The 12,070-nt window shown below is 39.0% G+C and overlaps 1 protein-coding gene across 6 annotated transcripts in view; it reads right to left on the reverse strand.

Moving 5' to 3' along the window:
- The window catches only part of LOC150079291 (intermembrane lipid transfer protein VPS13D-like), a 1,618,665-nt gene that overhangs the window by 744,999 nt on the left and 861,596 nt on the right, over positions 1-12,070 (reverse strand). For all 6 annotated transcript variants that reach the window (XM_090383928.1, XM_090383929.1, XM_090383926.1 and 3 more), the window contains one exon: positions 11,781-11,932. In XM_090383928.1, the coding sequence (XP_090240054.1) occupies positions 11,781-11,932 (152 nt within the window). The remainder of the gene's footprint in view (positions 1-11,780; positions 11,933-12,070) is intronic.

The following is a 12,070-nucleotide window of genomic DNA, read 5'->3' on the forward strand; positions in this document are numbered from 1 at the left end:
GAGAAGTTAGAAGACAGAGCCAACTACTATAACATTCAGTGAGTGATCAGAGAGAAAACTGGATAACCAATTATAAAAACAGTTGGCAAACCATAAGATGGAAGCTTGTTTAGAAGACCTTTATGCCAAACATGATCGAAAGCCTTTGAGATGTCAAGAGCAATTACTTGTGTTTCACCGAACCTTTCCATTGAATTAGTCCATAAATGGATAACATAAACCAGAACATCACCAGTGGATCGACACTGACGGAATCCATACTGGCAATCGTTGATCAGGCGGAAGGTTTCTAGGTAGTTTAAGAGATGGCGGTTAATTGATTTCTCCATTACTTAAGAAAGAGTAGAAGTAATTGCAATGGGACGATAATTGGATGGGTGGGATTTGTCATCATTTTTAGGAACTGGCTGGATATAAACAAATTTCCAAGCAGAAGAAAAAAAACCTTTGGAATAAGAATTTTAATATTGTTCAAGGATTAAGCCTAAATGGATGTCAGATGAACTAATGAGACATATGGCAGAGAAGAAAAATGCAATTGGATACATATAAATTAACACGTGACACAGAAGCTAATGATAGATACAAGTTGATCCGTAACCAAGTTACAAAGGAGGTTAGGCAGGCGAAGGCAGATTACAAGAAATCTTTGGCAAGGGATGCAAAGAAAACCAGAAAAGATTTCTTTACTTATGTAAACTCTAGAAGGAATGGGATGAATCAGATTGGTCCACTTGATATCGATGATTCAACTGTTGATGATCCTGCTCAAGTAGCTAATAAACTAAATGAATATATTGCATCGACATTCACACATGAGGAGTTATTCATGGAGGGGAATGCCAGAGGTGTATTCAACTCTGGCAGTAAGCTAGATAATCTTGTAATAACAGAGTAAAATGGAGGAGAAATTGTTGAAGATAAACACAAGAAAGGCACCAGGGGTGGATGGGATCTATCCAGTTATATTAAAGTAGACAGCAAAGGAAGTAAGAAAACCCTTAGCCATAATTATGACAGCTTCCTTGGACTCAGGGGGAGGTACCCATAGACTGGAGATGTGCAAATGTAACACCAATTCACAAAGGAGGATCAAAAGCTGACAGAAGTAATTATAGACCTGTGAGTTTAACTTCTGTTCCAGGAAAATTAATGGAGGCAATGGTTAAAGAAGCACTGAAGGATCATCTAGACCAGACTTCAGTTATAGATCGGACACAGCACGGTTTTGTTAAGGGGAAGTCTTGCCTGACCAATTTAATTGAATACTATGATGCAGTCACAAAAGAACTGGATGCAGGGAATAACTTTGATATTACATACTTGGATCTTAGAAAGGCTTTTGATACTGTTGCACATGGAAGACTGCTGCACAAATTGGAGCAGTGTGGCATTGGAGGCAAATTGCTGCTATGGATAAAGGGGTGGTTGAGGGGGGAGAAGACAGAGAGTGGTAATCAATGGACACTGCTCATCGTGGACTAATGTTATTAGTGGAGTCTCTCAGGGTTCAGTGTTGGGTCCATTATTGTTTTCTGTATTTATAAATAATATTGATGATGGTATATCAAGCTTAATGTCCAAGTTTGCAGATGATACAAAGGTTGGCGGGGTTGTTAAGGACACTACTAATGCTACGCTGCTGCAACAAGATCTGGGAAAGTTGAGCAGATGGGCTGAGAGGTGGCAAATGAAGTTTAACATTGAAAAATGTAAAGTATACATATGGGAAACAGCATCCCCAGAGCAATGTATCAACTCTGTGGTACTACACTGACAGTGGTAGAGAATGAAAAGGAGCTGGGGATAATTGTGGAGGCAGATATGAAATACTCGGGGTAGTAGTGCAGACGGGATGCAAGAGTAGCTCATGGTGTCTTGTCAATGATATACAGGAATTTTTCTAGCAGGGATAAGGAGGTGATTATTCCCATGTATAAGGCAATGGTCGGGCCACACCTTGAGTACTGTATATAGGTCAGGAGGTCTCATTTCAAGAAGGATGTAGAGCTGCTGGAACGAGTACAGAGAAGGGCAACAAGATTAGTGAATAGAACAAAAGGTTGCTCTTAGGAAGAAAGGCTTAAGTTTTGCAAATTACAGTGTCTGCAGACTACGCACCGGCAAGGTGATCTGATCAAGGTGTATAAAGCCATGAATGGTTTGAGCATGCTAAATGCTGATGGGATTCTAACTCTTGCTCAGAATAATCACCTGAGAGGGCATAAATTCAAATTGGGGAAAGACAGATGCAAGATAGATATGCGGAAATTTGCCTTTAGCCAGCGGGTAGTTGGTTGGTGGAACAGACTTCCGTCCTTTGTTGTGGAAGTTGATAGCCTAAATAAATTTAAGGCTCAGCTGGACAAGTATTTCGAATAAACGGAGTGGTGAAGTGGAAGTTTTTTTTTTTTTTTTTTTTTTTTTGGCTGATGCTGCATAAGCTTGCTTTCTTGCATCATATGCCTCTTCTAATGCTAATGCTAAGAAAGTGAAAAATGGCGGCAAAGAATAGGAGTAGGTTCAGGAGCACAGGTTTTGAAAACAAATGGAGAAATACCATCGGGACCTGGAGCTTTCTTAGCATCAAGATTCGTTAAAATCCTTCTGACATCCTTTTGACGGAAGACGACAGGAGGCATTGAACAATGCTCCCTGCACACACACTACGCGGACTCCCTCCAGTCACTATCTGGTAGAGTAGAGGTAGCAAGATTATATACTAGCTGATCCGGAAGCTTCCTAGAGAGTTACCAATAGGTTCGATCCACTGTACTAACTAGCGTCCGGCCTGCGAACACCGTTTTAGAGCTGTACCCTCGAAATGTAAGGAATATTGGATCTCGCCACGATGTTCATCATAACCTCAAAAGTCATCAATCATTCTTCATGATGTAAGAAATAGGGAAGGGTTGACCGGAACTTAGCTCTACAGACTAAACATGGGTTCCACAACTTCAAGCCTCCAATAAGCAAAGTGGTGGTATTGCACCGGTTGATGAGAATCATCTACCACCTAGAGGTGGTAGATGATTCTTATGATTCTTAATTGGAATTTCTAAATTATTTGGAGAGTTTCTGCTACAATTTTTAGTCTTGTTACCTTTTCTTCTTCCTCCATTTTGATTTAATTATTACGTTTAATTTATTATTTTCACGGAACAGTTTTGCCATGCTACTGGCTTTAGTTTTAGTTTTAAATTTAACATTAGTTATATTTTGGGCATCATGTAGAGGTTTATGCATTTTCCTGCCTCTGATGATTGCTTAATTTCTTTTACTACCGTTTTCAACTCTTCTTTCACTACGTTTTTTATCTATTTCATTATTCAAATAAATAAATATATATATATAAGAATAGATAAGACTGATAAAGTATGCATAGATGAAGATGAAAATTACAAAAAGTACCAAGAACTGGAAGGGTAAGGATAGTTGAAAAAAGAAGTAATGTAGATTTGAAAAAAGGCAAAAGAATGTTAATATCCTAAAATTTCTGATGAATTAAGAAAATTATGGGCTGAATTGCAAAGCCAATTTGGAGGTGAAGGAACTATAAGGTAAAATTATTAATACCAAATGATTAAACAAAATAAATTAAAATAAAATAAAGGTGGTAAAGCTGTGATCAGGAATGGGTAGGCAAATTCAGGGAAGGCAAAATGCAGTCTGATGTCAGCAGAAGTAAATATTGACACATGGTTAGGTATTTCATAACGGGACTACACGTAACCATATATCAGGAAATGCATTTCCATACTTGTCCATAACAGTAAAAGAAAAGTCAAATAAAGCCAAAAAACAAAATGAAAAAAAATTAGCACATTCTTTTACAGTATGGACAAGGTAGTTCCAACGCAGTGTCAATGAAATGAAAAACCTTTTTTCCTTTTTTCTTTCCCATCAACTGTAACTTTAACCTTAAATTATATTTAATATACACCGAGTGATCACTGAATTATGACTACACCCGTGAAAACTGAATGCGAACCATTGACAACGTGAGGTAAGGAAGTGCGGAGTTAGTCGACCTATGTAGCATAGATAAGGTGTCAGTGGTTCAGCAGGTAGTAAAATTCCGAGCGTGATGGGTAAAAGGAAGGATTAATTGGACTTTGATAAAGGACAGATTGTGGGTGCTCGACGAGCTGGTGCCTCGGTTTCCAAAACAGCTGATCTGGTGGGGTGTTTGAAAGACGCCATTGTTAAAGTGTACCTGTACCAGCGTCAACATGGTCAAACAATGACCAGACAGCAAAACTGCAGAGGTCAACGAAAGGTTGATGTTAGAGGTGAGTGCCAGGTCCGACGACTCGTACAGGAGAACAGGTGCAGCACCGTTGAAGAGTTGACTACCTACGCCGGTTGTTATCCGGCCTGCCTGGGGCGTGACGCCCGACCGTGGTCGAGGAGGAACCAAACCAAAGTTGACTACCCAATACAACATGGGCCAACCAGGAACAATATCTGCCATGACCATGCGTCGCACGTATGAGCAATACCAGAAGACGACCCCTATGGCATCCTCTCCTAATTAAGGTTCTTTGGTGTAAAAGACTCTCCTGGTGCAAAGAGCATACAAGTTGGATGTTAGAAGACTGGAAGAAGGTGTGCTGGTTCGATGAGTGCTCTGTTGAGTCAGTTTGGTGTGAGATAAGCACTGCGAAAGGAAAAATAAGAGTAGGAGTGTGTTATAGGCCTAATGACTTGAATGAGTACAATGAACAATTGTACAGAGAAATAGAGTGGGCCAGTAAATCAGAATGTCTCATAATGGGGGATTTTAACTTCCCAGATATTGACTGGAACTTGTGGGTTGGTCACTCACACACTAGTCAGACTTTTGTGGATTTATTGGATGATTGTTTTCTGCAGCAGCATGTTCGAGAGGCAACCAGAAAAAGTAACACTCTTGATCTGGTTATCAGCAGTGATCATTCGTGTATTAAGAATTTGCAGATAAAGGAACCACTAGGTGGCAGTGATCACAGTGTGCTGAAGTGGGATTTACTCAAAGAGGTAACTACCGTCAGGGGTAAAGGAAAGGGTTTTGCTCTTCCGTAAAGGGGAGTACAGTGGTCTCAGACAGTTTTTAAATTCTGTACAGTGGGATCAACTGATGATGTTACAAACAGTAAATTCTAAGTGGGAAGCATTCAAGGAATTAATCGTGGAAGCTACTAGACTTTACATACCGATTAAGAAATATCGTTCAAGGTTTAGGCCTAAATGGTTATCAAATGAACTAATGAGACTCGTGACAGAGAAGAAAAATGCATGGGATGCATATAAATTATCAGGTGACGCAGAAGCCTGTGGCAGATATAAGCTAGTCTGTAATCAGGTCACAAAGGAGGTTCGGCAGGCGAAGGCGGATTACGAGAAATCTTTGGCAAAAGATGCTAAGAAAAACAGCAAGGATTTCTTTACTTATATAAACTCTAAAAGGAAGGGGATGAATATGATTGGTCCACTTGACATCGATGGTTCGACTGTTGATGATTCTGCTCAGATAGCAAACAAACTGAATGAGTATTTTGCATCTACATTCACACGTGAGGAATTATTACAGTTTGAAAATGGAAGAAGGTTATCAAATTGTAGCAGTGTGCTTAATGAATTTGTAATAACTGAGAGCAAAGTGGAGGAGAAATTGTTGAAGTTAAACATAAGAAAGGCACCTGGGGTGGATGGGATCTATCCAGTTATTTTAAAGGAGGCGGCAAAGCAACTAAGCAAACCCTTAGCCATAATTATGAGAGCATCCTTGGACTCAGGGGAGGTTCCCACGGACTGGAGATGTGCAAATGTGTCCCCAATTCACAAAGGTGGATCGAAGGGTGACACGAGTAATTACAGACCAGTTAGTTTAACTTCTGTTCCGGGTAAAATAATGGAGTCACTGGTTAAAGATGCATTGCAGGATCATCTAGACAAGACTGCAGCAATAATTCAAACACAGCATGGGTTTGTTAAGGGAAAGTCTTGTCTGACAAATTTGATTGGTTATTATGATGTGGTCACAAAGGAACTGGATGCAAAAAATAATTTTGATATCATATACTTGGATTTCAGGAAAGCTTTTGACACTGTTGCGCATGGAAGACTACTGTACAAATTGGAGCAGAATGGTATTAAGGGTAAGTTGCTACAATGGATAAAAGGATGGTTAAGTGGGAGAAGACAGAGGGTGGTAATCAATGGGTGCTGCTCTTCGTGGACTAATTAGCATTAGCATTAGTAGAGGCATTTGATGCAAGAAAGCAAGCTTATGAAGCATCAGCCAAAAAAAAAAAAAAAAAAAAAAAAACACTTCCACTTCACTCCCTGTTCGTTCAAAATACCTGTCCAGCTGAGTTCTTGTGGGCCTATATGAGAGCTTGAAGGACAGGGTGGATGCCCTCGAAGAAACTAAATTGAAGGGCCCATCAAGCTCTCAGCTGCCCACACCAACGCCAGAGCCCGCACCTGGGCATCGCGCGACACAGAGACAACCCCCAAGGCAGAACGCGCCGGTCCCGAAAGAACCAGCAGTTGCCGGCGACTCCACTGTCAGGGAAACGGGGAACATGCTTTGTAAAAAAGATAGGCGGAACAGGACCAGGGCACGTCTGCCAGGGGCAAAGGTTGATGACGTTGCAGAGCGAACACCATCCTCTAAGGGCACAAAAGGTGACACAGTTGCACACGCCAGCACCAACGACACCAAGAGTAGGAGACCGGCAGAACCACTCAACAAGCACAGGCCACTGCCGAACAAAAGCCGAGAATCAGGGCCGAACCCGAAAGTGTCCGCAACTCCGCCCAGACACGACAGGAGGGAGCACATGATGAGAGCCCTGTCGATCAACTCGGCCCCGGAAAGACTGCGCAAGGCCCAAGGGGCAGAACCCTTCTCAGCCCGGACTGTGGGACTCCACTAATGTTATTAGTGGAGTCCCACAGGGTTCGGTGTTGGGTCCACTGTTGTTTTGTGTATTTATCAATGATATTGATGAAGGTATATCAGGCTTAATGTCGAAGTTTGCAGATGACACAAAGGTTGGCAGGGTTGTTAATGACAGTAATGGCAGTGTTCTACTGCAACAGGATCTAGATTATTTGGGCAGATGGGCTAAGAAGTGGCAACTGAAGTTCAACCTTGACAAATGAAAAGTACTGCATATGGGTAGAAGTAACCCCAGAGAAACGTACCAACTGTGTGGTACTACACTTAAGGTGGTAGAAAATGAAAAAGACCTGGGAGTAATTGTGCAGTCAGATATGAAGTTTTCTGAGCAGTGCAGACAGGCTGCTAGGGCGGTTCATGGGGTTTTGTCAATGATATATAGGAATTTTGCTAGCAGGGAAAAGGAGGTGATTGTCCCTCTGTATAAGGCAATGGTCAGGCCACGCCTTGAGTACTGCGTACAGGTCTGGAGGCCTCATTTTAGGAAGGATGTAGATTTGCTTGAGCGTGTACAGAGAAGAGCAACACGATTGGTGAGGGGAATGAAGGGATTCTCTTACCAAGAGAGGCTTAAGTTCTGCAAATTGCAGTGGCTGGAGACTAGGCACCTGCGCGGTGATCTGATTGAGGTCTATAAGGCCTTGAATGGGTTGAGCACGCTGAATTCTGATGGGATCCTTCCACTTGTTCAGATTACGAACCTACGGGGACATAAGTTCAAATTAAGAAAGGACAGATGTAGAATAGATGTGCGGAAATTTGCCTTTAGCCAGCGGGTGGTTAATTGCTGGAACAAACTTCCATCTGTCGTTGTGGAAGTTGATAGGTTAAATAAATTTAAGGAGGAACTGGACAGGCATTTGGAGGGAATGGAGTGATTTTTTTTTTTTTTTTTGGCTGATGCTGCATAAGCTCCTACACTTGCTTTCTTGCATCATGTGCCACTACTACTACTACTACTACTATTTACTCCACACCGTGGATGGCAGTGTACGGATTTGGTGTCAACAACATGAGGCTCTTGATCCATCATGCATGGTTTCAAAAGTGCAGGCCAGTTGAGGTGGGCATGTTTCATTGGCAGGAACTTGGACCCCTTGTGCATGTGGAACAACATATTACTGGAATCCGCTATCGTCAACTGCTTGCTGACTGTGTACACCACGCTATGTTATACTTTTTCCCGAATGGTGATGGTGTCTACAAGATGACAATGGCCCGAGCCATCGAGCATTTGTTGTGCAGAAATGGTTTGAGAAATACAGTTCTGACTTCCAGCATATCGACTGGCCTCCGAACTCCCCCGATACCAATCCCACAGATCACTTGTGGGATACTATGGAAAGGCATAACAGGCATCTGGATACACCAATCACCTCCATACCTGCATTGCTGACTGCATTACACATAGCTTGGTTGGCCATAACTTCCGAATGCTTCCGACATCTTGTTGAATCAATACCAGGTCAGATAGCTGCTGTACTGAGGGCAAAAGGAGGACCTACGAAGTATTAGGCAGGTGGTCATAATTCAGTGATCACTCAGTGTACACACACACAGGCGCACAAACAGCATTTTAGTATCACAGTAAAAATAACTGCAGTCTTAATATAAAAGGAGACATACAAACCATTAACTTTTTAATACATTTCTAATTTAGTGTAGTTTTCACAGTTATTCTTTGTCCTACAAGCATTTTTAACTACAACCCATTCCGAGGCCAACCCATTCTCTATTATGCTCAATGCGTTTTGGGCATATTTTTTAGATGGCACTGTGTGTGTGTGTGTGTGTGTGTGTGTGTGTGTGTGTGTGTGTGTGTGTGTGTGTGTGTGTGTATGTGTGTGTGTGTGCTTCTTCAGATTTGCTGTTAAAAAAAAAAAAAAAACTATTGTTTTGCTTGGTACTCAGCAGCTCTTCTGGTGTTGGCACTGCTGCATTAGCAACTTCATCATCTATCTTCACATTTCCCCACATTGCTATCACATTCATCTGCTGGACCATGTTTTTCGATGATATTCTCTCTAAACCAACTCTTTTTGAAACAGTTGATTATTACACTTGATGCAATACTGTCCCACACAATAACAAGATTATGAATAGCATCCAACACATTCCAGTTTGGCTGCAAATTGTTCCCTTCTATTTTGCAGATCAAGTACTTTATCAGTTGGGCTTTATATGATCATTTGAAGTTATAAATAATGCCTTGATCCAGTGGCTGCATAAAACAGGTGGTATAGGGAGGTAAAAACAACATTTGTCAACTTAAGTATTGGCAGAATGTGCTATGCAACAATATAGAATTATAAAAATGTTCCCTTTTTCTGAAGCCATTCTTCTTCCCATTTATCATTTTTCAGTCTTGGGTCATCGAAACCAAAGACTGAAAAATTTTGACTAAAACCCAAGCACTTCTATTGGCCTCAATCACAGGGAAATTGGTTAACTTCTTTAAAACATCTTGGCTTGGAAAACTTATCAACCATAAGTTGGCATAGTTTTGTACTGCCACCTGAATTGCAGCATAACAGAACAGTGAGTCTACTAAATTTTCCACCATGACAAGTCTCCTCGAACAGTAAATGTTTTGTTTGGCAGCAAGTTATAAAATAAACCTGTCTCATCAAGTTAAAAAATATCCTGTGCCCCATTTTTCCATAAAGAAAACAACCAGTCTGTAGCCTTTTCTTTGTTGACTAATCCAGACTCACCGCAAACATTTTGCAAAACCAAGTTTTTCCTGTCTTTAAATATTTGGAGCCCAGCCACTGATGCATTTGACGTTGCTAATTCCATGAGCTAGATAATTTGCCTTTTCTTGTAAAATCAGACCTGATATTGGCAAATCAGATGGAAGAATTTTTTGGTATCTCTCAAAAAGTTTTGTTTCAAGCTCCTCATGTTTTGCACCACGAATTCGTTTCCTGTTTTTTATCGCTGCTCCAGTGTCGCACTTCTTCAAGATGTTTTCAGGTTTTCAGTATTGTAGATAAAGAAATGTATTCTTTTGCAACAACCATTTTACTTCGATCTATCCTATCAGCCTCTAGTATAATTTTCAGTTTAATTTACAGGCTTAATTCCGTCTGTTTACGTTTTGTTGCCATAATACTGCTATACGAGATTTAATATAAACAAACTCTAAATTAATTTAAAGACACAAGTTCCAAAAAGATATAAGCTCAGATAAAATGGCATAATAAATAGGTTATACTGTATTGTAGTATAACCTATTTATACTTAGATAATATGAACCAGAGCTGTAATGCTCAATATGTTCTACGTTGATATCAATACGAAGTGTTCTACGTACTATATCGAGGTAAACTTTTCTTATTATTTTACAGCTACAATTTAAACTGTATCGTAGTATAACCTAAAAGACTCTTTGAACTGGCAAACAATTTCAACTGATCTTAACCCTAGAACTTGGGCGTGTATGTAAACAACTTAGAAAACTGTTTTTATTTTTTTGTTAATTTAACAGCTTATCTTTCACAATCATGTTTTTCCCAGTGCACTTACATTGTTGCTACCATAAACCAGTTTTGTTTACACTAAAATAAATTCTAACAAGTCAGTGCCATCCTTCGGGAAGCAGGGAACCGGTGGTCAGAGGCAGTAATATGGGCAATATTCGGACAACTGTGTCAAGGTTTGTATTAAACAAAGAAAATAACAATATTTATTTCTCACAGGGTGAAAACAAACTTTGTAATACATATTAACTGAGGTAATAAATGAATATTTACATAGAAAAGCTTATCTTTCCACAGGAGAATGGTATGTGCTTCACATAAACAAGTACTTTGTATAAACCGAGTCTGTATTAATGAGATTTTACTGTATTATATGACAGCTTGAAAAACAGCATCTAAATACACACTACCTCAGTAATATATGAAAAGACTATCATGCAATGTGACCATCATAGACACTACAAGTAGGACTCACCACAAATCAAGGCAGATTACAATCGTTTAATAAGTTGGAAAATAAAAGCTGTATATGCAAAGACAAGGATGCATAAAAATTCCAGATTCTGACTGCACCCAGGCTGACCCACAATTCATGCCATTCAATGGCATGGATGTTGCTGCTTTTATTTTGTCAGAAATCATAACTGCACTATTTTAACATTAAACAATTCACATTTGTTGATTTCTGCTCTTTCTTGATGGCTTTCTTACTTATTTCGTATCAGCTGCAAAAAACTCACTGTGGAGAGATAAAATTTAATACTAATGTTAGTTGTGGAAATATTACTTGTAATTTTCTATTTAAAAAAAAAAAAAAATTCGTCAACTTTTTTTTTTTTTCTTCATGAAAATTCATGTGAATTTATGAAGAAACAATAACAAAATTTTAAGTTACAATTTGATTATACACAGAAAAATTCAGTATTAAGTGACGCTTAGTTTGGTTACTTTTATTTATTAATTTAATAAATAAAATAATATATACAAGTATTTCTTTTTATACTTTGAATGTTGGCCATAGCCAGAAGAGTTTACAGTTTTACTATAGCATATAAACAAATGCTAGAGTTAATAATGGACTATGGTTCTTGTGATTACATCAGATTATATCATTCTTGCAAGATGCATTCCAGTACAAAAGCTAATCCACATTCTTTATTAAAGTAACCACTTGAAGAAATAAAAAATAATGCAGGGTAATTGATCATGATATGATACCCACTAGATTTCATGATATTTTGTCCTTTTGTTCTTGTTTTCTTTTTAAAGAAAATTATTAGTACATAATTTCACACATCTAAAAAAAAATTTTAGGCACTATTTTTCTGAATATTCAAAAAAAAACTTACAGATACAGGCTGTTCCAAAATGGCTGTCTCTGCTGATTTTGACAAGGACTCGCCAAGATTAAAATCAAGTATTCCCCTTATCAACTTATACTGTTGCAAATTAAGTGTAAAATGTACAGATGAAAATATTCCTTCCATTGTCATATCAGGAACTATAAATAAAGTTAGAAAAAGGTCACAAAAGAATACACAGATTTTTTATTGAAATAAATATAAATAATGAACATTTCAAAACAAACCAAATTTAGAGTTAAGATGCCTTAAAACTATTAGTTAAAGCAATTATTTTT

This window comes from Mastigoproctus giganteus, chromosome 10, assembly GCF_048544385.1.
Source record: "Mastigoproctus giganteus isolate SK-2022 chromosome 10, ASM4854438v1, whole genome shotgun sequence".
Lineage (NCBI taxonomy): Eukaryota > Metazoa > Arthropoda > Arachnida > Uropygi > Thelyphonidae > Mastigoproctus > Mastigoproctus giganteus.